Source organism: Nicotiana tomentosiformis, chromosome 7, assembly GCF_000390325.3.
Source record: "Nicotiana tomentosiformis chromosome 7, ASM39032v3, whole genome shotgun sequence".
In the NCBI taxonomy this organism is placed as follows: Eukaryota; Viridiplantae; Streptophyta; class Magnoliopsida; order Solanales; family Solanaceae; genus Nicotiana; species Nicotiana tomentosiformis.
In genome coordinates, this window is record NC_090818.1 from 79538661 (window position 1) to 79565837 (window position 27177).

The 27177-nt window shown below is 38.5% G+C and overlaps 1 protein-coding gene across 1 annotated transcript; it reads right to left on the minus strand.

Moving 5' to 3' along the window:
• Window positions 1-5401: 5401 nt before the first annotated feature.
• LOC104116873 (protein DETOXIFICATION 53) lies at window positions 5402-12013 on the minus strand. The gene is made up of 2 exons (XM_009627823.4): window positions 11536-12013; window positions 5402-7147 (listed from the first exon to the last, which is right to left on the minus strand). Exons 1-2 carry the CDS (start codon window positions 11722-11724, stop codon window positions 5759-5761), a joined length of 1578 nt encoding a protein of 525 aa, XP_009626118.1. The 5' UTR covers window positions 11725-12013; the 3' UTR covers window positions 5402-5758.
• Window positions 12014-27177: the final 15164 nt, after the last annotated feature.

A 27177-nucleotide genomic window follows, 5' to 3' on the forward strand; every position in this document is an offset into this window, starting at 1 on the left:
GCAGCTTTTTCAGACTTTCTCAGTGTTCAGATGCAAGAATTGGGTCTTGTAATGGATTCCGAATATTGGAGATTTGATTCTAAAGCTTATGGACTAAGGTTGAGGTAAGGATATTCAGTTATGTTGTGTCGCCAGGCTTACATGGATGGGTATATGTATGGTGAGTTGATTCAGTGATTTGATGGCTTTGTTACGACTTTTGGCACGTTCGAGGACGAACGTATGTTTAAGTGGGGGAGAATGTAACGACTCAACCGGTCGTTTTGAGCATTTGCACTTCGTTCTATGGTTTGAGGTCTTGAGTAGCTTAGTATGGTATATTATGACTTGCGTGTATCGTTGGTTTTGATTTTCGAGTGATTCGGGGCTGGTTTGGAAGAATGATTTTCATTTTAAAAGCTTTAAGCTGAAAAAGTTGACCAAGTTTGACTTTTGTGTATTTGATCTCGGATCGGAGTTTTGACGATTCCATTAGGTCAGGATGGTAATTTTGGACTTGGGCTTATGCATGGATTCGCATTTGGATGTTTCTAGAAGATTTTGGCTCTAATGGGCGAACGTTGAGAATTTGAAGATTTGGAAAGTTCATAGGTTTGACAGGGAGTTGACTTCAATGTTATCGAATTGGATTGTTGTTCCAAGAGTTAGAATAGGTTTGTTATGTCATTTGGAACTTATGTGTAATATTTGAGGTGATTCCAAGTTGTTTAGACGTGTTCGACGCAAGTTTGGAATTTCGAAATTTGAAATAGTTTATTAAGCTTGATTTGAAGTGCGATTCATGATTTTGATGTCGTTATGTGTGATTTGAGGCCTCGAGTAGGTCTGCGTTATGTTTTGAAACTTGTTGGTATGTCCGGACGGGGTCCCGAGAGGCCCAAGAGAGTCTTAGAGTGATTCCGAACCATTTTGTCTCTATTTGGCATTACTGGTTTTCTTCTGGTTCTAGTGCTTCAAGCCTTCTTCGCGATCGCGAAGGTGAGGACGCGATCGCGTAGTGTTTTGGGAGATGATTTTTGTTCATTCAACGTATTCACAATAGGAAGAGCATGTTCGCAAAGGGTTGAGAGGTTTGTTCTTCGCGTTCGCAAGAGATGGTTCACGATCGCAGTTTAGCGGGGAGCTGGGGACTTTTGTCTTCGTGTTCGCGAGGTCGTGGGTGCGTTCACGTAGTTGTGGTACATGTGTTCATCGCATTCGCGAGGGTAGTTTCGCGAACGCTAAGCGTATTTTCTATCTGAGTTTATCTTTGTTCTTCATGATCACGAAGTGTGGCCCGCCATCACGAAGGGTTTGCCTGGGCAATGCTTATAAGTACTCTATTTCGGACCTTGAGCTCATTTTATCACATTTTGAGTTATAGAGCTCGGATTTGGGTGATTTTGGAGGGGATTTTCACCACATGGGTTGGGGTAAGTATTTTTTTACTCGGTTTTGATTATATTACATGATTCTATCTTCGATTTTGGCATTAAATTCATGATTCTAAAAGAGAAATTGTTGGTTTTTGTCAAAACTTTCCTAAAGTGAATAATTTGGTTTTGAACATCGATTCGGAGTTGGATTTGAGTGAAATTAGTATGGTTGGACTTGTATTCGAATGGATTGTCAGGAGTTTTGAGTTTTTTCGGGTTTCGAGGTGTTGGCTTGGGTTGACTTTTTGGTTGAATTTGAGTACTTGATTAAAGATTCGACATTTATCGTTCCTATGGCACGGTTTGATGTTTTGAGTTGCTTTTGGCTAGTTTCGAGCCGTTCGGAGGTTGGTTCGTGCAGGATGGCATTTCTATAGTATTATTTGTCTTGCTCAGTATTTATTTGGCTTGTTCGAGATAAGTACATATCTAAACATGAATTTGAGAGTAATTATCCCTGAGAACTATGATATTTAAGATGGGTTGTGGGTGACGCACGTGCTAGGTGACGGGCGTGTGTGCATGCACGGAGGTACTCATGATCCAGGTAGTTCTTAGGCTATTATGTGCCTTGTTTTTCTATCATACTTCTTTGGTATCATGTTTTCTCCATTTATATGACTACGTGAGATATTATTCATGCTAGAAATCATGTCTAGGCCACCTACTTAATTGTTTGAGACATGATATGGATATTTTCTCCATGTTGAGCTATTTGCCTTAGCCGTAGTCATATTGTACATTCATGATAGTTTCATCGGCATATTATATGTCTGTCTCTGTGTACTTTTGATATACTATCTCACATGTTATTGGTGTCCTTAAACTTGACACGTGTTTAAGCTGTATTTGAGGCACATTGTGATATTCCGTGTTATATAATTTGATTATGTTTTTGTGATATGTTGACATATGGAGACTTAAGCGGATTGATGACTGATGTGGGCCGTAGAGCCGTATTGTGAGTTATGTTAGATTGGGTTTCACGCTGCAACAGTTATATTGATATTGAGGTGATGCGTACGCCAGGCCCCTCATTGGACTAAGTAGTACTGATTTTGAGGCTACGCGTGCACCAGACCCCACGATTAGGCTATGTGATATTGATTAGCGCTTGGGCCAGGATCCGCCCCTCCGGAGTCTGACATGACGGCAGTGAGCGCAGGCACAGTGATATATATATGTGCTTTGGTGAGGGGCATTTATGCCAGGCACCCGTACAGAGTGTAGCTGTGTGTGATGATGAGGGCCCTTGTGCCAGGCACCGTGAGCATGCTAAGTGTGATTATTCATGATGGTTTAACTGTGATGATATTGAGTTGACATGTGCATTTGACATGTAGGCATAGAGATGTATTTTTCTCATGCTAGATGGTAATATGACATTTGATGACTTGAAATATACATTTGACATGTAGGCATAGAGATGTATTTTCTCATGCTAGACGGCAGTCTGACATTTGATGACTTGACATGTATATTGACATGTGGGCATAGAGATGCATTTTTCTCATGCTAACTGGTAAATGAAAAGTCTTATCTGATGTTGTGAATTGGAAAAACACAGTTCTTTTGATAAACTCATGTTAAATTAATTTTAGTGATAAGATTTGGACTTTGACTATTATACTTGAAAATCATGTCTAGTTTCCCGTAACTGTGAAGGAGTTGAGCATTATATCTCTTAAGTTATTTACTCTTACTGTCTTCACTATATTGTTATGAATTATTATTGGCTATTGGTGTTGGACTCTGACCATCTTCTGAACTCGTCACTGCTTTCAATTTGATGTTAAGTTTGTTACTTGTTGAGTACATGGGGTCGATTTTACTCATACTATACTTCTGCATCTTGCGTGCAGATCTTGGAGTTGATGCTGATGTGTATGTCGCAAGTTGTCATTGAAGGTGTACCTATTTTCTAAATATCGCTACATCTCATCCTTGATAGCTTTAGATTTGTAATCTGTTTACGTATATTTTAAATAGATGTTGTATTTATTTTCAAACCAGCTTTATAAATTCAAGTCTTAGTGGCTCATGACTTGTACTACCAATTCTTGGGTTAATGTATAGAAGTTCAGTGTTTCACTTAATAAGTTATTATTTATCTCTATTAGAATTGTGTAATTGTTGTTTGGCTTACCTAACGGATTGGGTTAGGTGTCATCACGACTAGTGGATTTCGGGTCGTGACAGCGATTGCGAAAAACATTTGAGGCATCAGAAACCATCAGCTCCAAACATCACAAAAATGATCCGAAATTACCCCGAATCACACCTAGTCCTCAGGGACCCCATCCAATCATACCAACAAATCCCAAAATATAACACGGACCTACTCGAAGCCTCAAATCCCACAAAATAACATCAAAACCTTGAATCGCACCTAAATTCAAGCTTAATGAATTAATCAAACTTCCAACTTTCAAAACTCATGTCGAACCACGTATAACCAACTCGAAATCACCTTAGATTTTTCACACAAGTTCAAATGATATAACAAACCTATTCCAACTCCCGGAACAATAATCCAAACCCGATAGCATCGAAGTCAACTCTCGGTCAAACCTATGAACTTTCCAAACTTTCAAATTTCCAACTTTTGCCAAACATAGCCAAAACCTTCTAGAAATATCCAAATACGAATTTGGACATACGCGTAAGTTCAACATCACCATACGAACCTATTGGACAATCAAAATACGAATCCGAGACTATTTACACAAAAGTCAATCTTTGGTCAACTCTTCAACTTTAAACCTCCAAAAATGAAATTTTCTTTTCCAAATCAATCTCGAATCTCTCAAACATCGAAACCAACCACACACACAAGTCGGAATACATCATATGAAGCTACTCAAGATATCAAACCATCAAACGGAAGACCAATGTTCAAACCGACCGATTGAATCGTTACAATTACACTGGGTTTTTTGTTGTTATTATTATTATTGTTGTTGTTGTTGTTGTTTTGTTGTTTCCTTTGTGGAAATGATTCATAAGGTTATGTCTTTTTTTTTGCCATGTCTGCTAACTTGCTCCTTAGTTCTTTAATTGATGCTCTTACTATTTTTCGTCATATCTCTTCCCTTATTTCTTGCTTATTATCTGCACAGGTAAATTTTAAGTGAGTATCTTTTGACTTAAAAATCTCGCTACTACTTTACCGAGATTAATCAAGATACCTACTGAGTACATGGGGTCGGTTGCACTAATACTATACTTCTGCACCTTACGTGCAGATATTTTGAAGCTAAGCGGCTGCGGAGTTCGAGGGCAAGCATTGAAGACTTCAATGTTGCAGCTATCTACCATCATATAGTCCATGGTAGTGCAGATTTGTATTTCTATTTTGTAACTTTCAAACAGATAATGTATTTCTTATTTCAACGTTGTAATTCAAATTTTAACCGCTCATGATTAGTATTATCAATCCTTGGGATAGTTGTATGAATTTTTCGCCATCTTATTTATTGTTCACATATGATTTTTCATTCGAGTTATGTTATTTATTATTTGGCTTACCTAGCATGTTAGAGTTAGGTGCAATCACGACTAGGTGGGATTTTAGATCGTGACATCTTAACACGATCAAAAGTCAAACAACAATTCTTAAGAAGGTCATCCCATAAAAATTCTTGAAAGACCAAAAGCTTTATTTCTCTATGAAATTACTATGTTTATATTGAAACTGTTGAAGTTGGAAAACAGATACTTCTATTTTAACTTCAACTGGAGTTGTCCAAGCAAGGCAATACACTTTTTAACATTAAATTTTTTTTCTTTCAATTCTAACAAAAAATTGTCCAAATGCCAATTATCAAGTGAATCAAGATTAAAGAAGCAGTTAATAATGTAGGTGATAGTAGCCATCGAACCTTCCATTTTTTCGCACATATATTGGCGATCTTTATCAAAGGGATAACATCCATGATAAAGACATGCAGGCATCTAACATATTCAATTCAAAATTGAGGAGAAAATATACACTTTTGTTTTTGTGGTACCTATTACAAACTGTAATTAACCCTCTAACTCCCAAACTCATGTTAACAAAAAATAAAAAATGAAATGTCACACGGTTGGTTTCTCTATATTCTCCCTTCTAATACCTTGGATTCTCTCGAGACAAAGAAAAACATTTTATACTGGGATAAGTCAAATATGTGAGACACAATATAACTAAATAGTTAAAAGCATGTTCTCAGTAATAACTTAAACTTTTAGATGAGATGGACGCACACTTCAGGAAGGCGTCAGGGCAGCTAATTCCGCGAATTTGGTACATGAAAAAGAATGAAGCCACACACTTCAACATAGCATCGCATGTACGTAATATTTTAAGGTACTAGGTTGGTTCCAGAATCATCATCCTTGTCTGAAGCTGCCTTGGTCAATTCCTCTGCTCTTCTTGCCTGAAGTTTCCAATCTGTTTGCATTAATGTATACACCATCATACATACACAAGCAAATTGAGCTGCCACAAGACCTAACCATAATCCCTTAAAGCCAATCTTGAGTTTAAAAGCAAATACACAAGCACATGGTAGTCCAACTATGTAAAATGCTGCTAAGTTTATTCTTACACCCATTGTTGGTCTTGCAGAGCCAGTTAGCACACCACATGCTGCTGTTTGAGGAGCGTTTCCGATTTCAGCTAATCCCAGGATTGGAAGCACTGCTGAAATTAACGCAAGTATTTCTGGCTCGTTCGTGTACAATTTTCCCCATACTGATTTTACCCCGACGCTTACACCAAACGCGGTGAACCCAAAAGCAAGTGCCACGAAGATACCAATGAGTCCTGCTAATTTAGCACGGTCAGGGTTACCAGCCCCTAATTCATGACCAACACGTTGTGATATACTCAAGCTTAGTGAAAATGGGAACACATAAATTGTCCCTGTTGTTTGTATCAATATTCCCATAGCAGCTACGCAAGAATCAGGATTATTCAATAAGCCACTCAAGAAGAGAACAATTTCGTACCACCACCATTCCAAGCACACGGAAAATAGGCTAGGCAAAGCCAAACTCAACAACGGACGCCACCCATTGAAAGTTGAGATAAATGTAGCACCAGCCCATGGTTTAATTGCAACTTTGGACAGAACCAAATAAAGTAACAAGCCAATGTTCATGTTCAGTGAGTATAAAACAGAAGCCAACGCAATACCTTTCACGTTCAAATTCAAATACGTTACAAGAAGATAGGTAATCGGAAGGTGCAAAATCGTTGAGCATGTAGCTACTAAAGTAGCTGGTGTATTTATGCACTGTGTCCTTAAAAATGCTCTCAAAGGATTCAAGTGCGCGCTAGCAAGTAACTCGGGTATAGAGAAAATTAAGTAACCTTTGGCGACTTTTGTAATGACTCGATCTTGGCCTAGTCGAAGGAAGACAGGTTCAACATTTAACCACAGAAATGTGATTGGAATTGTCACAGCTAAGAGGAGTAAAAACATTTTGATGTATGTTTGGGTTAGAACTGACCATCTTTTGGCACCATAAGCCTGGGAACAAATGGGCTCCATACCCATACAAAGCCCTTTCATTACAGAATAGCCCGTTACATTTGCAAACCCAATTGCTAGTGAACCTCCAGCTAGCTCTGTTTTGCCCATATGACCCAAGAAAAGCATAGATATAATGTTCTTTGAAAACAACAGCAATGTTGTTAAGGCCACTGGACATGCAATTTTCCCAAGCAAGAGTAGTTCTCCACTCACCTGTATTTTCAAGGTTCACTCAACATATTAAAAAAGAGTTCAAGTTCAATGCAATAACAATATAAAAATATAAATACAATTAGATTAATAATATAAATTTCTATGATAAGCATTATGTGGTTACCCCGTAAAAATGGTAAATATTCCTCATATGTTAAACTATGTTGATACTTAGAGGTGGAGTTAGAGTATTAGATACGAGTACGGATGAATCCAATAACTTTTGCTTCGATCATTATTTGTATTAGAAAATTCATTAGATTTATAAATATTTAATTTGTGTACCCAATACATGCTATAAGCTCAGGGGGGTAAGTTCAGACCAATAAACTTTAAATTTTGGCTTCGTCTCGGCTAATAGTGTTTTTTTTTTTTATTACTAGTGGTGTATGTAACTAAATCCACTCAAGAATACACTAAATAGAAGGGTAAAATGATTTAAAGATAATCAAATCTTCCGATATATATTACAATTGTACATACTATTGGTCATTGCCACTGATCATTGTACATGTCGCAAAGCTAAATTTTACAATTATTAATTATGTTTAGTATTCCGAAACTAGAAGTGCTTTATTATCAAACAAAAAGAATTAAAATTTGAAGAAATTAATTAAGAGAAAGCGTGCCAAAACCTGAACATGGATGCACATAAGCACGTGCCCACATATAAATGTCATCCTTTCTGTTCCTTAGTAAAATAGCCTTTCTTTTTGACTAATTTAAGGACGTAAAAGATTTACATATTATAGAGGACTTGAAAAAGAAAGGAAGAAGAAACAAAGTCACTTTTTTCCATTTGATACACTTACTATTATATATATATATTGGTGAAAAGTTAGATTCCACCCAGACTAGTGTAGTTTAATGTGTCTACCTATACTCATTACCCCGTATGGGTATTTTACGTTGTTTAATGAGGCAGTGTACATCTCAATTTTGAAAAGAAGGTTTCGGGGCACCATAGGGGCGGAGCCACAATAGAAATTACGGGTTCGGTAAAATTAAGTAATTTTAGTTTCAAACCCTATAAATTATTAGATATTTCTTCAAATTTTCTTATCATATTTGATTTTTTTATCTCTTCAATGGAGGACAAAATATTTACGGTAATTGATTTTACCTTTTACGAAAAGAAAAATATAATTATTCAATATTGGCTAGTCCTCTTTTTTTGGAGGAAAAGATTTTGGACTTCAATAAATTGAAAATCTTTCCTTCTCATTTAGTAACTTCTGCAATGTAGCCTTAAGGCGCTTGAGAGTCTTGTTTAGGGAAAATATTTGTGAGACGAGTGTTAATATGTCACTTGTATGTGCCTCTTCTTTAGGTTGTTAACTCGATATTTTATACTCTCTTTTATTTTGTGAATTGCTCATGTCCACTTGTGGATATAGGTCAATAGATCGCACCACATTAAATGATGTGTCTCTTCTGGTATATTTCTCTTTTGTTGTCTATTTAATCATTATTCAAAGTTGCTTAGTTAGCTTTTGAATAACACTAATTATTTCGATCCTAACAAGTGGTATTAGAGCGAGGTTCAAAACATATTCATCAAGGCGGGTGTAGTTCTAGTCGCAACCTATTTGACGGTAATCATGATTTTTGTCTGAAAATTTTGACTGAAGTGCTACTCACGTTAAGAGAAACTTTATGGTGGAGATTTGGAGATGCGACCCGTTGAAAGTTATATGAAGAAGGTGGATCAAGTTTATGTTGTCAGAAAATTCAGGTCAAGAGGAGAACTGTTAGGTGTTTGTACTATTTTTTTTTTACCATATTTAATTTTTCTATCTCTTAAAGGAAGGGCAACATATTTACCATAATTGATTTTACTTTTTACGAAAAGGAAAATATAATTCTTCCATATTTGATTAGTATTTTTTCTTGGAGGAAAAGATTTTGGACTTTTATAAATTAAGAATCCTTCCTTCTCATTTAGGAGAATCCACAATGTTGTCGTAAGGGATTTGAGAGTCTTGTTTATGAGGAGATTTTTTGAGACAAGTGTTAGTACGTCACTTGTGTGTGTCTCTTTGTGAGGTTGTTCTCTCGATATTTTACTCTCTTTTATATAGGGGATTGATCATTTTCGCTTGTGGATGCAGGTCAATAGACAGAACTACGTTAAATAGTTGTGTCTCTTTTTGTATATTTCTCTTTTGTTATCTGATTTATCATCATTCAAGATTTGCTTAGTTAGCTACTGCATGACATCTGATTATTTCAATCCTAACATAATTGTATTAAGAAATTGTCTTAATATATACAAGAAAATCTATTATGACCCAATAAGTAAAAAAATTGTGGTTCAAAGCCCATAAATAACTTAAAATTCTAAATCCATCTCTAATCACCATTTACATTAGCATGTTTCAATGGGTAAAAGAAGCTAGCATTTGATGTAATAATTGGTGAGTACTGGTATAGCAGAGAATAGCTAATTAAACGGATAAATCGAAATAACTACTATTTTATTATTTTGTTGCAGTGACTAGTTCAACATGCTATACTTTAGTGAATTGATTAATATGAATGAATTACAGGAGACATCAGAGTCATTATAGGTCAAATTTTCAGTTAGTAGCTTGTTAAAATAATTTTTCTAGCTAGCTAGGCAGACAAACTAGACAATGATTTTGTTTAGGTTAGAAACACGTAACGGAGTCATTTATTTAGAAATTTACCTTCTTGTCAATCTTTTTATCCTAAAAAGGAAAACAAAATTGTCTCCTTGTCACTAATTCTCACATCAGTAGTGGAGTATTATCTTTTGCATAAAAACCACAAACACATATAAAGGGTGTATTCGGAAGAACTTACCCATAATTAACAATTACCTAATTTTTGAGATAATATGACAACGATTACTTATAGTTATTTGACAAAGTCATACACAAGCCTAATAGAAGACTTTTAGCAAATTGCGTAAATCGTCAAGATTGCTTTACAAATAAAAGGATGTACTTTTTGAACGCACTAAAAGAAACATTGAGTATCAATATTCAAGACTTACAAAGAAAAAGACTAATTAGATATCTATAATTAGTAGCAAACACTATTAGTAATTAAAATGCCCAAAAGAATCATTGGGTAACACATTCGATGAGTAAGTAAAAAAATAAAGAAAAAGAGAATTACGGCAACTTTTTCTCTATAATCTTTTTCATGCATTTATGTTCTCATGCATTTATCACCCATGCATAAACCAAAAAGGATATTTAATTATTAAAAGTTAAAAGAAAACAAAAACTGTGAATGTGTTTAGATGAACCATTCAATTAGATTGACTCATAGTCTACGAAAAAAGGGAGTATCGTTAAAGTAAACTTGATCAAAAACAAAAAGGAAAAACAAAGATTAGTACGTCTGCCACCTTATGTAAAAAAATGATCGTAAAGTTTTATTATATAGTAAACCTTTTATATAACAACCAAGTTTGCTCCAAATATTTTTTAGCTGCCATAGCGAAATATTGTTATAAAAAACATATATCAAAACATAACATGAAAATTAATTTTAAAAAAAAACTTGGTCATTATAGTGAAATACTATTATAAAAGATAATTATTATAGAGAAATTTGACTATACTAAATCCAGTTATTGGTCAAATTAAAAGTGATAACCACAAGAAAAAAAACCCAAAAAACCTAGATAAGAAATGTACTAATTTACCATTGAACTCTAGTTCTTATACTAGGAGAGGTCGCTTAGAATAGAAAAGAAACTAAATAGAATTATAGTCAATGCATATCTTATCTAAATAAAGGATGTTGAAGGCAAAGTCAAGTAAATTAAAAGTATACTTTTTGTTATAATAATTTAATTTTAGATGATATAGTACAACATGGTTAAAAATAGACAAATATCTTGAGTTCAAATCTCACTATTACCTATAAATTATAATCTTATATCAAAAATGATTTTTTATGTTCTTGACCCAAAAAAAAAAGTTGAAAAAGCTCAAGTCGTATCAGCGCGGACACAGATGCTTGTGCTTCTTTGTGCCGTTATTTGAAAAAACAAATGAAGAAAATGGAGTTATGGAGTTCTTTTAACATAATGTTACGTGAGCGTATTCATGTGTTTGCCTGTGCGTTATGTCTTTTATATTTTCCTTTTTCTAAGTCTGACTGTGTTATATACGGGTAGAAACGAATACATAATTTAAAGTTAATAAGTTCAATAAGTTTTTTAGCATTAATCTCATTGTACTTTTAGAATTATGATTTCTGAACAAAATATTTGTTAAAATTTTAGTTGGTTATTATTCATCATATATTTATTTATAGTGTCAGAAATATTAGATTCAAATGAACACGTAGTTTATGAACTGTATGTGTCACTATGTGTGTGTGATAGAGAGAAAGCCATAGGAAAGTACCTCATTCATCGGAACTTGTCTGAAAAATTGAAGAGCACTACTATGGGAGGAGGAATATGACGGCCGAACAAATTCTTCTCTTTGTTTTACCATCTGTTCAATGGTGGCGGCGGCTGCAGCCATTTCATCACTTGTTATACTGATAATATCATCACTTTCTTCTCGAGATTCATTCATCGCTGTGCACATCTCTAACTATTTATATATCTGATCAATCAATGGTAGCCAACCTTAACAATGCTATAAGAAGAAAATATCTTTCGTTTTTCAGTACCGAGGACAAAATCCATATAGAGTTTTATAAAATATCATAGAGATCAAGGAACAAATGCTTTCTTACAGGAAAATTAAGGATACTGTTGTGGTAAATGGCTCGTAAATGAGGAGAAATGAGATTCAACGAGTGGATGAGTAATAATTTACAGAAGAGAAGATGGATTATGGAAAATGAAGTTTGGAGCTGGGAAAATATGCACACACATTCCTGGCTCGTACTTATTTATATAGTGAGTAGTACTAAAGTTTGTGAAGAAATATTATCTTTCAGCTCTTACAAGTATCCTTTACAATGGCTGCAGGGTAGTAGCTAGCTAAGAAATGATATACTAGGGGCAGGTAACTATATAAATTACTATATTCGTACTACATTATGCGTTTGAAGTGAAAAGTAGTCTAATTAAATCTACTAAACATTCCACTAATTGAGTGCATTCTTCACTTGGACTCTGGCTTAGCAGTAGGATTAATCTACAATCCCATTCATTTAACTAAACATCTTCTCCTAATTAAGCTTTTTAATTTATAATTAGCCCTTGCTGTTCCACTTTATGTCTGCATCATCATCGTTTCTCAACACACCATGAAACGTTCGTCAGTATTTTGCTCTCATCAAGAACGTAACCTTATATTTGATAATTTCTTCTCTTTTCTTTGTTGTATATGCTTAATTAATCTTTAATTTGAAACAAATAAGAATATAACCAGCTATACTCCATAAGTTTTGTCTAATTCATTGCACTTGTTTTCATCATAGATATATATTCATGCTACCAAAAAAAAAATTGTTTACCAAATCCATCACCACTTGAACAACATGCACTCCAAGATTTTTTGGTCAAACAGTTTCAGAATCTAATTAAAATTCTTTTCAGGGGGAAAGCAAGCACTTTATTCTGTATATTATTAGTTCAAATTTGACCAATTAGGTAACACTACTAGCTACGTGGGGCCTCGTAAGAGAAAATTATTGGCATCCATTAACATTTGTTTATTGGCTTGTGATTTGTAATCTTCCTACTAAATTGAATTGCACGTAGAAAAGATAAATTTTGGATTAACTCCTCTACAAAATAAATATATAAATAAATTGTGATGCTCGTCTAATCACAGCTTGCTGGATGTGTTGGATGCATAGAAACCATCTTTTTCTTTTAGTTTTTATATCTTTTGAGTTATCATAAACAGTTTTCACAGCTTTAAATTTTAGAGAAAAAGGAATGAAATCTTCAACTAAAACATTGTAAACTGCCGGCAAATACATATCTGCAACAAGGATCAATTTGGTCTTTATGAATATATTTTCTCATCTTATTTTGTTAAAATTATTAAAGAGGAAGACATTGTTTATTTGAACAAGTCTCAATATAATAATTTCATACCATCAAATTAGGTTATGGTGAAGTGATAAATACTCATCCATCCTTAATAAATATCGGGTTTGAGCGCTAAGTATGTAGTCACAGCTTGTATAGGGAGCGCTTCACACAACAAATGAGACTTCTCAACACGAATCCGGATTAATCGGGCTCAAACCGGAATACCAAGTGGGGAAAAAAACTCCATCATCCAACACTTTTCTTCCTATAATATCAACTTTTTTTGTATAATAAGTAACATATACATCAATTCTTATAATAGGTCCGAGTACTTTGTGAAAGTTTGGCTGACACTTTTAGATACGTGATGACAACGACATCTATAAAATTAAATTTGTATGTGTTCTTCTTAGAAGAAACAGCTTTAAATTATTCTAGAAATTCTAATTTGAGAAAAAAGTGAAATAAATTCTTACCAATATTTCCAAAAATAACTTCTCAAAATTACACAAGCTAAGCATAGCTACAATTATGAGATTGAGTTCAATTATTTTGATCATTTGAAATTCTTTGCACAGGGAACAATAAAACTATATTTTTGCGCCTCTTCAAGGGACATTTCGCTGTCTTCACCCATAACTAACAAATAGATCCCATGCATTAAAATCTAATGTTTACATACCAAAGTGCTTTAATTATATTATAGAGGAAACATATCGACAGTCTACACAATAAAGTGTATATATATATATATATATATATTGCATCTTTATACGGTCAAAATCGTTTTGTATGGTTAATCGAGACCGGAGTGGCAGACCGAGGTTCAATCCCAAGTTATATTGGATCGTTACATGAATAAATACTGCCTACCTCGTAATTCAAGGATCGATCAAGATCGAGACCGGCTAAGGTCGAAACCGAGAAGGATAGGGATCTAGCGAGATCGAAGGAAGCATGCTAAGTCAAATAACATAAAGCCGAGAAATCCGTAACCGGGCGAGGATTGTGGCGGAGATCTCGGCATATATCAGGTCAAGACCGGTTGATTAGCCAATCATAAGATTTCTTTCTGTATTTAGAATTGTACCATATGTAGAACTCATCTACTATATAAAGGGAGATCCAATCATTTTGTAAGGGGATTCATACATAACAAAGCAATATATTACGTTTCCTCTCTTAAGCTCTCTTATTTAGTTGTTCAGTTCTTACTTTTCAATAATATACTCAGTTGGTTTGAGGGCGACCTAGCTCGAGGGTCAAAGTTGCGCGTTACATTGGTTTGCTTCATTTTACAGTTAATTTCTAACTTCAGTTCTATATTTCTCAGTTTGTGCCAAGTGAAATCACATATCCTTAAAACCACTTACAAATTTAATTGTTATCTGATTTTAAAGGTAAACAGTTTGGCGCCCACCGTTGGGCTAAGGATAATAGTGATTGCCTGGTGCTAATTTTCATAACACACACTACTATACACTTGTTCTTGTAAGTGTTTTTGATTCCAGCATGTCGAACTCTTAAGCAGTTCCCACACACATCGACAATGGTCTTGATTTTCATGGCGAAAATAACAACGTAGCCGCCCCAGAAAATGAAGTGCCTCCAGTTGATCTCGAGGGAGTACCAGTTGCAGACCCCATCGATGTCGGTTCCCATGTTGCCCTGAATGCAAATTTGGGCATCGACCCCGAAAATAGCATCCGCAGAGACGTTCGATCGGCCAGTCAGAACGCACAGGGCGGCGAAGAAGGCGGAATAAGCCTTCGAATAATATTCAAAATGTTACAGGCTCAACAAGTTGTAATAGCACAACTTCAAAATCAGAACCACGCACCGAGTAGGGTCGAACCCGAGCCATCACAAGAAGTTGTTCACAAGGCCGAACCAGTGTCGGGGAGGTCAAATGTGAATGAGTCAGGGACCGATCCCGCTATCTTGAAAATGTTCGAGGAGCTGACAAAGCAAATTGAATCGAGGGAGAAGAAGATTGAAGCGAATGACGAAAAAGTGGAACATATAACTCCCGAGTTGATCAAATTCTGGGGGCACCACCGATTTTGAACGGTTTGGAGTCAAAGAAGTTCGTACAAAAGCCCTTCCCCCCGAGCGCGACTCCTAAGCCAATTCCGAAGAAATTCCGCATGCTAGAAATTCCCAAGTATAATGGAACTATCGACCCCAACGAGCATATCACTTCTTACACATGCGCAATAAAGGGGAACGATCTAGAGAACGATGAGATTGAGTCCGTACTGCTGAAGAAATTCAGAGAAACTTTATCAAATGGGGCAATGATATGGTACCATAATTTGCCACCTAACTCCATTGATTCTTTTGCCATGCTCGCAGATTCCTTCATCAAAGCACACGGCAGAGCGATAAGGGTCGAGACTAGAAAGTCGGACCTCTTCAAAGTAAAACAGAAAGACAACGAGATGCTCAGAGAGTTCGTATCTCGGTTCCAAATGGAGCGTATGGATCTGCCCCCGGTCGCCAACGATTGGGTCGTTCACGCTTTCACTCAAGGCCTAAACGTACGAAGTTCGGTAGCCTCACAACAGTTAAAGCAGAACTTGATCGAATATCCAGCTGTAACCTGGGTTGATGTGCATAACGATACCAGTCAAAGATTAGGGTCGACGATGACCAATTGGGGGCTCCTTCTGGGTCCGTTTATCCAAACATGACCATCGACAGAGTTAAAAGGGATATTGACCGGGAACCACGATAAAACAGAGATTGATATCAGCCATACGGTGGAGATCGGAGAAACAACGGGCCTGGACGTAACCCCGTGCGAATTTATAGAAAAGAAATGATCGAGGACAGAGCTCTCGAGGGCTCATGAGTTAGAGCATGTCGAACCCAAAGAAGAACCACGACTATCGGAATACAACTTCAATATTGATGCATCAGCTATTATATCGGCCATTGGGTGCATCAAAGACACCGGGTGGCCCCGACCTCTGCAGACTGATCCGGCCCAGAGAAATCCTAATCAAATGTGCAAATATTATGGCACCGATGGTTATAGAACAGAAGATTGCATACAGCTGATGGAGGAGGTAGCCTATTTGTTCAACGAAGGGCATCTTCGAGAATTCTTAAGCGATCGGGCTAAAAATAACTTCAAGAACAGAGAATCAAATAGACAGAATGAGAAAGAAGAGCCACAACACATGATCCACATGATTGTTGGAGGGGTCGATATTCCTCATGGGCCCGTATTCAAACGCACCAAGGTCTCGATCACGAGGGAAAAGCGGACTCGAGACTACGTACCGGAAGGGACCTTGTCTTTCAATGACGAGGATGCAGGAGGGATCTTACAACCCCACAAAGACACACTGGTAATATCTTTCCTTATGAATAAAATTCAAGTTAAACGTGTTTTGATTGGTCCAGGTAGCTCGGCCAACATTATTCGATCGAGGGTCGTAGAATAGCTCAGCCTATAAGATCAAATTATGCCCACAGCCTGAGTACTTAACGGCTTCAACATGGCAAGCGAAACCACCAAAGGTGAAATTACTTTGCTAGTGAACGTGGCCGGGACTATCCAAAAAATAAAGTTCCATGTGATCGAGGGTGACATGAGGTACACTGCCCTGCTCGAAAGGCCATGGATCCATAACATGAGGGCAGTACCCTCAACCCTTCGCCAAGTTCTAATGTTCCCGACATCGAAGGGAGTCAAAACAGTGTATGGGGAGCAACCCGCCGCCAAGGAGATGTTTACAGTCAATGAAGTGATACCGGTATCGGCACTCTCATCAACGAAGGGATCAGATTCGAAGGGAAAGAAGGAGGCCAAATAGCAACCACAGACACTGGCCTCGACCCAATTGTAGGAGCAAGGGATCTACGAGGATGAAGACTACTGGATCCCTCGATCCTTCATAATTCCCGATGACTCTGACGCCACCAAGTCAACGGTCGAAGAGATGGAACAAGTCACACTGGCCAAGCATCAACCCGAACGAAAGATATACCTGGGCACGGGGCTAACCCCCGAGTTTAGGAAAAAACTTATTCATTTCCTTAAAGCTAACACGCATTGCTTTTCTTGGTCCCACCTCAATATGACAGGGATCCCACCAGAAATTACCACTCACAAACTAAGCTTGGACCCTAAATATTGAAGCTATCAGTGTGATTGATCAGATAAGTACCAAAGGCTTTCGGTAGACTTCTTTCATTTCTGAATTAGCTTGCGACAAGTCCTAGCAATTCCGTCTGGTGAAGTAAAAAAGAAGGCCCCAGTCCGAGGTCAAACATGCCTTCATCAAGGACGAGGTAACCAAACTTCTCAAAATAGGATCCATTCGGGAAGTAAAGTACCCCGAATGGTTAGCAAACGTAGTGGTAGTTCCTAAGAAGGGAAACAAACTTAGAAATGTGTGTAGATTATAAAGACCTGAATAAATCATGCCCCAAGGATTCTTTTCCTTTGCCTAATATCGATCGTATGATCGATGCCACGGCCAGCCATGAGACTCACAGTTTTCTCGATGCCTACTCCGGGTACAACCAGATACAGATGAACCTGGAGGATCAGGAAAAGACCTCGTTTATCACTAAGTACGGTACCTACTGTTATAATATAATGCCATTCGGTCTAAAAAATACGGGTGCAACTTATCAACGCCTAGTAAATCGAATGTTTGAAGAACAAATAGGAAAATCAATGGAAGTTTATATTGATGACATGTTAGTTAAGTCCCTGCGAGCAGAGGACCATTTAAAGCATTTGTAGGAGACTTTCGATATACTGAGGAAGTACAATATGAAGCTCAACCCCGAAAAGTGTGCATTCGGGGTTAGCTCGGGCAAGTTTCTTTATTTCATGGTGTCCAATCAGGGAATCGAGATCAACCCCGATTAAATCAAAGCAATCGAGGATATCATGATAATGGATAATGTAAAGTCCATGCAGAGGCTGACGGGGCGGATAGCCGCCCTAGGATGATTCATTTCGAGATCCTCAGATAGGAGCCACCGATTCTTCTCGCTGCTTAAGAAGAAGAGCATTTTTTCATGGACTCCGGAATGCGAGCAGACCTTGGAGGAACTAAAGCGGTATTTATCGAGCCCGCTGCTGCCTCACACCCCGAAAGTGGACGAACAGCTTTACCTGTACTTGGCAGTCTCGAAGATAGCGGTAAGTGGAGTCCTAGTCCGAGAAGAACAAGGTACGCAATTCCTTGTCTATTATGTTAGTCGGATCTTAGGTGAGGCCGAAAATATATATCCACACTTAGAAAAATTAGCTCTTGCTTTAATAAGCGCCTCTAGGAAACTAAAACCATATTTCCAAGGTCATCCTATATGTGTTGTAACAACTTATCCTCTTCGAAATATTTTGCACAAACCCGAACTTTCGGGTCGATTGGCCAAATGGGCCATAGAAATCAGTGGGTACAATATTGAGTATCAACCTCGAACCGCCATCAAGTCTCAAATCTTGGCGGACTTCGTGGCTGACTTTACGCCGGCCCTCATACCCGAGGTTAAAAAAGAACTACTGATAAAATCGGGTGCATCTTTGAGAGTCTGGACCCTCTTTACGGACGGTGCTTCGAATGCGAAGGGGTCCAGATTAGGCATCGTACTAAAATCACCCATAGGTAATGTAGCTAGACAATCTATCAGAACAACAAAATTGACTAACAATGAGGCTGAGTATGAGCCCATGATTGTAGGTCTCGAACTAGTTAGAAGCTTGGGGGCGGAGGTCATAGAGGCTAAGTGTGATTCCCTCCTCGTGGTAAACCAAGTTAACGGGACTTTTGAAGTTCGAGAAGACCGAATGCAGAGGTACTTGGATAAACTACAGGTGACTCTACATCGATTTAGGGAATGGATCTTGCAACATGTGCCTCGAGAAAAGAACAGCGAGGCCGACGCTCTTGCATACTTAGGTTCATCGGTCGAAGACTACGAACTCAATTTGGGACTGTCGTACAACTCATGAGATCGGTAATCGAAGAAGGTCACGCCGAGATAAACTCCACAAGTTTAACCTGGGATTAGAGAAATAAGTACATAGAGTACTTGAAGAATGGGAAGCTTCCATCAGATCCAAAGGAGTCGAGAGCTTTACGCACAAAGGCAGCACGGTTCACTTTGTCCGAAGACGAAACGCTGTTTAGAAAGACGTTCGATGGACCATTGGTAATATGTTTGGGACGGGGAGATACCGACTACATCCTACGGGAAGTTCATTAGGGCACTTGTGGAAATCATTCCGGTGCCGAATCGCTGGTCCATAAAGTAATTAGAGCATGGTACTATTGGACCGATATAGGGAAGGATGCTAGGGAGTTCATTCAAAAATGCGACAGATGCCAAAGGCATGCATCCATGATTTATCTACCCGGGGAACTACTCCACTCGGTCCTGTCCCCATGGCCCTTCATGAAATGGGGAATGGACATCGTTGGCCCTCTCTCGTCGGTCCCTGGTAAAGTTCAATTTATTTTGCTTATGACTGATTATTTCTCTAAATGGGTTGAAGCACAGGCTTTCGAGAAAGTCAGAGAAAAGGAAGTCATAGACTTCATTTGGGACCACATCATATGTCGATTCAGGATGCCCTCCGAAATTGTATGTGATAATGGAAAAATATTCATCGACAGCAAAGTAACTAAATTTCTCGAGGATCAACAAAACCATCGTCCAAAATCATAAGAAGAGATTGACCGACGCCAAAGAAAATTAGAGAGAAATACTACCCGAGGTTCTATGGGCATACCGCACAACATCGAAATCCAGCACCGGAGCAACACCGTTCTCGTTAGTTTATGGCACCGAAGCTCTGATCCCGGTCGAGGTCAGAGAACCTAGCATCAGTTTTTGATATGCAATAGAGGAGTCGAATAACAAGACCATGAATATGAGCCTAGAATTGTTAGACGAAAGACGCGAAGCCGCTCTCGTTTGATTGGCCACTCAAAAATAGCGGATCAAAAGATACTACAATCGAAGAGCCAATCTTCAACATTATAACATCGGGGACTTGGTGCTAAGATAAGTCACCCTCAACACCTGAAATCCGAATGAAGGAAAACTGGGTCCGAACTGGGAAGGACCGTACCAGGTTCTCAAAATCATCGGAAAAGGATCCTACAAGATCAACACGATGAATGGCGAATAACTGCCGAGCAATTGGAATGTATCGCACCTAAAATGATACTACTGCTAAGGTACGACCACTTCCATTTTCATTTATATTTTAAACTAACCCTTGCAGGTGTTCGACCAGAAACGTCGATGGATTCTTCGACACGAAGCCTTTAGGTCTGAAAGCACGCATTGCACTCTTTTTTCCTTAGATCGATTTTGTCCCAAATGGGTTTTCCGGTAAGGTTTTTAATGAGGCAACCATTGATCGTGCTAACTTAGAACAATTCAACAGTATCTGAGGTTTCTTTACAATCAACCTCAAATACTGGGGGGCATTGCCCTCGAATGTTAACTTTGATGCGAAGAAATTACTTCATGCCAGCAGGGTCTCGATAGGAAAAATTTGTAAGGGCCAAACGGTCAAACGAACCGTGCCCGCATATTTTGATCGAGCCCTGGCACATAACATGTACGTATGTATAATCGTTTATAAAGAGAAGTATTTTTCTTTGCCGATATCTAATGCCTTAGAAATTTTTTTCTACTTTACAATTTCATACTCTCGATCTATTATGTAAACAGGCTTAACGACCATCCATAACCAGTGTTCGGATAATTACCCAGACGCTCGGGGACTGCCATCCCAAAAATAAACGAGATCGAATCATTAAAACTCCGAGATCATAAGACCTTTTAGGCAACCCTCGATTTTTATAGGCTACGGCCACCCCACTTGGGGACTGACACTTCGGGCAAGCTCGAAGTAAAACGGGAAAATAAGCCCAAGGGGCAAATCCCGAACTAAAAAGGCTACGACCGAATTAACACGATTCGGAGATGTCCGAATTCGATAACAAAATAGGCCTTCGAATTCCCTCATAAACCAGTTAAAAGGGCTACCTCCGGCAAAATCATAAAAGGTTTCGATAATATCAAACCTCGAAAACTCTAATGAGTACAAAATTGTTCGAACTCCCGAACAGTTCCTTATTGCATGCTAAGGCATTACAATTTTTGCAAATATAAATGATAAAAAACTTTTTCACGCCGAAAAGGGGAGAAAGCCTTAAACAATCTTTTTACAAAGGCTATATCAGCCTAATACAAAAGCCTAAGGGTTGTTTTTGCTTTGAGTTCGAGAGACTATCCTCGCTCAAATAAAAAACCTAAAGGTTACCTTACTTCGAGTTCGAGCAAGCACTCACTCGATCGTAAAGCCTAAGGGCTATACTAGTTCGATTTTAATCAAATTGTCTAAACCTCGGACCTTAGAATACAACTTCATAATTTTATAAGGCAGAAAGGAAGAAAGTTTTTATATATATTCACGTCAAAAATAATTTACAAAGGCAATATGACCCGATCAAATTTCTCTACAAAAGACCAAAACGGTCTTAAAAGAAACACAAAAAATACTAAAAGACTTAGTTTTCTCCGGGAGCAGCATCTTCGCTCTGGAGGCCTTCTCCGCTTTTAGATCCGCTCATACTCCCGGAATCATCATCATCGGGAAAGGCCAACACTCTGGCTTCAGCTTCAAGCTCCTTAGCATTCTCGATCTCGGCTGTAAGATCGAAGCCACGAGCATGGATCTCCTCGAGAGTCTTCCTTCGAGACTGGCATTTAGCATGCTCGATAACCCAGTTTGCTCGAGCCTGAGCAGCTTCAGCAACCTCCTTTGCTTGAACCTGAGAAATTTCAGCGTCGGACCGGTAGACGGCCACCATTGCATCAGCATTAGCCGTGGCCGTTTCGGCCTCCGATTTGGCCGCTGCAAGTTCTGTGGCCAGCCTCTCTTGATCAGAAGTTGTTGAACCCATTTCTGAGGCAAGGCGGTCCATGTTCTTCTTCCATGCCTCGGCCTCCGCTTTCACTGCGTCCACTTCCTCACGAAGCTGCCTGATCACATAGAGCTTTCACTGGACCTGTGGGACCGAACTGTTAGCCACCACGCCCGAGTCAGTGTCATTAACTTCAAAGATTCTTTTTACCTGCTCGGCCAGATCAGCTTGTTCTTTCTGAGACGCTTTTAGCTCAGCCCGAAGTCCTTTTGCTTCCCCTTCTCTATGCTCACTGAGAAGCTTGAAGACATCTCTATCCTCAGTAAGCCCTCGATTTTCTACTTCGTATAGGCTCAGATCCCCTCGGGATCGGATGAAAGCCTCGTGATGAAGCACAGAAGCCTACAAAAATAGAAAATAAGGAATTATACAAGGGGAGAAAAGTACAAGTATGAAAATTGACAATGAAAATATGTACTTACCCGGTTCAGGGCCTGTTGGGCTTCGTTGAAAAGACAAGGCGCTCCCACCTCGTCCATCTGGGCTTGGTCTTCTTCCGTGACCAAACATCGGAGGTAGATAGCCACCCCTACGGGGACAGCAAAAACCTGGGCATCCTCCAGGACCGTGATAACGATTGTTCGCTTACGCCCGAGATCGGCACTAGGGGCCGAAAATGGATTCGTCAGTTTAAAACTCGAGGAAACCTCGCCCGAGCTCTTCTTCGGAGCCTCCAAGTCATTCAGGCCGGTGACATCTTCTACCCCAACAAAATAACCACGGAAAGGATCTTCCTCTCCGTGGGCTCCCTCCCCATGACAAGTTTCCATGGCCTGAGCGTCGCGTATCATCGACTCGGAAAATGAAAGAAACAAGGGGGAATCCCCGATCTCTATTGCCCCAAGTGGGTCTTTTGGGGCGCCGCCTCCATCTTGGGGAGCCTCAAGCCCAGTTTCTGCACCGGCATCCACCTCCTCTTCAACAGTCTCTTCGTCCCAAGATAAATCATCTTCGGTTTCTCTCGGCTCGGGGACTTGGGCCGAAGTCTCCTCCTCGGCCTCATCAAGCCTAGACGGAGCAGTATCAACTCCCACCGATTCCGAAGTTCTCCGAATCTCGGTGATAGCTCGCGCACGGGCCACCAGCCCCGAATCATCTTCTTTCTCTTCTTCTTCTTCTTCTTCTTCTTCTTCTTCTTCTTTTTCTTCTTCTTCTTCTTCTTCTTCTTCCCTTAGTCTTTGGACTGACTCCATAGTCAGCGGGATTGTGTTCCCCTTGGGTTTACGGGCTGTTCTCTTCTTGGGTTTTTGACCCTCGGAGTTCGAGGCCCTCTTCCTCTTATTCTCCTTCGCCGGTTTCGAGATAGGTGGTGAAACTTCTTCATCACCAGGTGGGGGTCTCATAGTTGTATCCTTTCCGAGACCTACAAAAGGAGAAAATAAGTAAACTCATGTTTGAAAAGATGCTTGAACGATAGGCAAATCTGTAAGTCAGGAAGAAGGATTACCATGAGTACGAGCATCCCACCGTCCCTTTGACAAATCGCGCCATGCGCGCTCGACGTATGTTGACGTAGAAACCAGGCTCCTAACCCAGTTCTCGGGGTGGGGAACTGCACCCGGCATCTAAGCAATGACTGCATCGAGAAAAACACTGATAAGAAAGGATGAAGAAGTAAAAACAACGAACAAAAATTAAAGACGGAATCATACTTACGCTTCATATTTCATTTCTCAGGAAATGGCATGCTCTCAGCCAGGATTAGGTCCGTGGTCTTCACCCGAATGAACCGGCCCATCCAGCCCCGATCTTTGTCTTCATCTATACTCGAGATGAGCGCCTTGGTGGCCCGGCGTTGAAGCTTTATCAGCCCAACTCGATAGAGTCAAGGGTTATATAATCTTATGAGGTGGTCAAGGGTGAAGGGAAGCCTGTCGATTTTGCTCACGAAGAAACGGAGCAGTATCACGATCTTCCAGAAAGGGGTGAATTTGGCTGAGGGTCACCTGGTATTTCTTGCAGAAGTCTACGATGATCGGATCGAGGGGACCCAGCGTGAAAGGATAAGTGTAAACACTCAGGAACCCTTCCACGTGGGTGGTGATCGCTTCTTCTGGTGCTGGTATCACCTCTTTGTTTCCCCAGTTGCAATCTTTCTTCACCTGGTCGAGGAGGCTTTTGGGTATCGAGCATATATATCTCGATATCGGCTCGCATCGACCAGGAACCGATGAGGTTTTCTCGACCTTAAAGTTAGAATCTATGACACACACCCCGGGAATAAGTTCTTCAGGGCGTGGCTCCACCACTGGTTTCTCGCCGGCCGGCCGAGATGAGGAAGTAGCCTCTTTCTGCGGAACAGTTTTAAATGCTTTGGCCATTTAGTTTTTGTGGGAAAAGAATAATGGAGACTGAAATATTTGGTGTTTTAGGAAGAACAAGCAAAGAAACTCAAAGATTTGAAGATAGGAAGCTTTGAAGAAGGCAAAGAACTATGGAGATTGGAATGAAAAAGATTTGAAAGTAAAGTTTGAAATAATGAATAAAGGGGGCTATTTATCGTTTTCATAACGACGGTTCAAAACTGGTAGTGGCCGACCGTCGACTGACGCGCATTAAATACCTAGAAAACTGTACCGACGAGACGTTTCTGTCACTTCTTCTGCTTATGTCACGACGATTACGTCATGATCGAAGGCTCAAATCGTTTCTTGTCATTACTCTCCATAAAACGAGTGAATTATCTGTATACGGTCAAAATGGTACTTGCCCGATTTTGTATGGTTAATTAAGACCAGAGTGGCAGACTGAGGCTCAATCCCAAGTTATATTGGATCGTTACATGAATAAATATTGCCTAGCTTGTGATTCAGGGATCGATCGAGATCGAGACTAGCTAAGGTCGAGACCGAGAAGAATAGGGATCTAGCGAGATCAAAGGAAGTCTGCTAAGTCAAATAACAGAAAGCCGAGAAATCCGTGACCGGGTGAGAATTATGGCGGAGATCTCGGCATATATCAAGTCAAGACCGGTTGATTAGCCAATCAGAAGATCTCCTTCTGTATTTAGAATTGTACCATATGTAGAACTCATTTTCTATATAAATAGGGTTCCAATCATTTTGTAAGGAGATTCACACATAACAAAGCAATATATTACGTTTCCTCTCTTAAGCTCTCTTATTCAGTTATCCAGTTCTTATTTTTCAATAATATACTCAGTTGGTTCGAGGGTGACCTAGCTCGAGGGTCAAAGTTGCGCATTACATTGGTTTGCTTCATTTTACATTTAATTTATAACTTCAATTGTCATATTTCTCAGTTTGTGCCAAGTGAAATCATATATCCTTAAAACCACTTACAAATTTAATTGTTATCCGATTTTAAGTGTGTGTGTATATATATATATATATATATATATATATATATATATATATATATATATATATATATATACACACGGTATCCATCCAAAAATATGGTCTAGCGATTAATAAAGTGAATAAAATTTACTATGAGATATTAGGTGTCACAAAAATGTTAGGTGAGTTTTCAATTTTGTATTAGTTTTATTGGACTAAACTCTCCGATATCCGTATTTGCTGAAAGTAATAGATACGCAATAAAATAGTCAAGGTGCACACTGATTGACATCGCCGCGCAGCAAGTTGGAATAGAATCACATGAAGAATTCTATATCGTCATTGATAACAGTTGGTTCATGTTTCTCTTTTAAACTATAGTCTAACTGTTATTTCCTCAACGAAATGCCAAGATAAAAAACAGGAAAAGAAACAAAAGATATCATTAATCCCATATTTCAAACTTCTGACTTGATTTTTAATAGTAGAAGAAAAGAACAAAGAGATAATTGTTTAATATTCGATCCTTTCACGCAATATAAGGCGAAAGAGAATGATTAATTCTTTTATATTGAGTTTTATTCTTTCTTTCACACGCATGAATTTTATGCAAAGCACTATAGTTGTCGTGATTTAATTTTCTAAATTTAACTTTGATTGTTTCTTCTACGGAAACTAGTTTTTTTCTATCCTTGCCCAATTAACTTCTAGAAAATGGGTTCATTCCCTTAACCACATATATACAAGAGGACAGAAAATGTAGATTCTCCAATTCAGTTGGATATAAGTGAAAAGCCCCCAATGAATACATATACAATGAGCAATATAGAAAATGAACAACTCAAATACCAACAAGGCAACAACAAACAGTAAGTCCGTGTTATGCTATGTCTCCTCTAGATCTTTCGTCTTAACAGTTACTGCTAATTACTATTTGAAGCAGGAACACATCTATAGTATTTTTATGAGTTCACATGTAACTAGTAACGTTTTTTTGGACCATATATTTAGAGTAAGAAATTCACTAGATGTATGATAATACTTTTCTCGGTCCGTTCCGATTTGTAATAACCTATATACTTCAAATTTTGAATTCACTTCTAATTTAATGATGCATCATCGATGTACTATGTATATACTTAAATTAAATACAGACATAAGCTAATATTTTAGCTCATAACATGGGGATAAACATTAACAAAGAAACTACGCGTATAAATTAACATTAAAGGCGTCGTCTCTATGTACGTATAAGATGATTAGGGATGCAATTTGGCATAAATCTATTTCTGATTTTGTGTTCACATCAAACATTGCTGGACCATGTGCGCTCCTATGTTTCCTCCTGTTCCGTAAATGAAACATTTCCATTATTATCTTAGAATTAGAATATTCTACCAAGAAACTTAAAGAAAGAAAAAGAGGAATGCGAGAAGTAGAAGGAGGAGGAAAATGCTAAAAGCCACATGCACGCTAGCATACATGCTACTCTAATTAATTTCATTCAAAGAATTATGTGCATATGAAGAAAAAATAATCAGAAAATGAAAGGATGTTTAAGTTTAATGTAATGACCCAATCAGTCATTTTTAGTTCAGGACCCCATCTCTTATTTTAATACTCCTCGTAGGTTTATTTAGTATTTTATAACTTGCAGGTATGAATGGTTCGAGTCTTGAGAGGTTCGGGAGTAGTTTGGAACATCTAGTTCCTAACTTGAAGCCTTAAGTTGAGAAGAGTTGACCAAAGTCAACATTTTGGGTAAACAAGTTA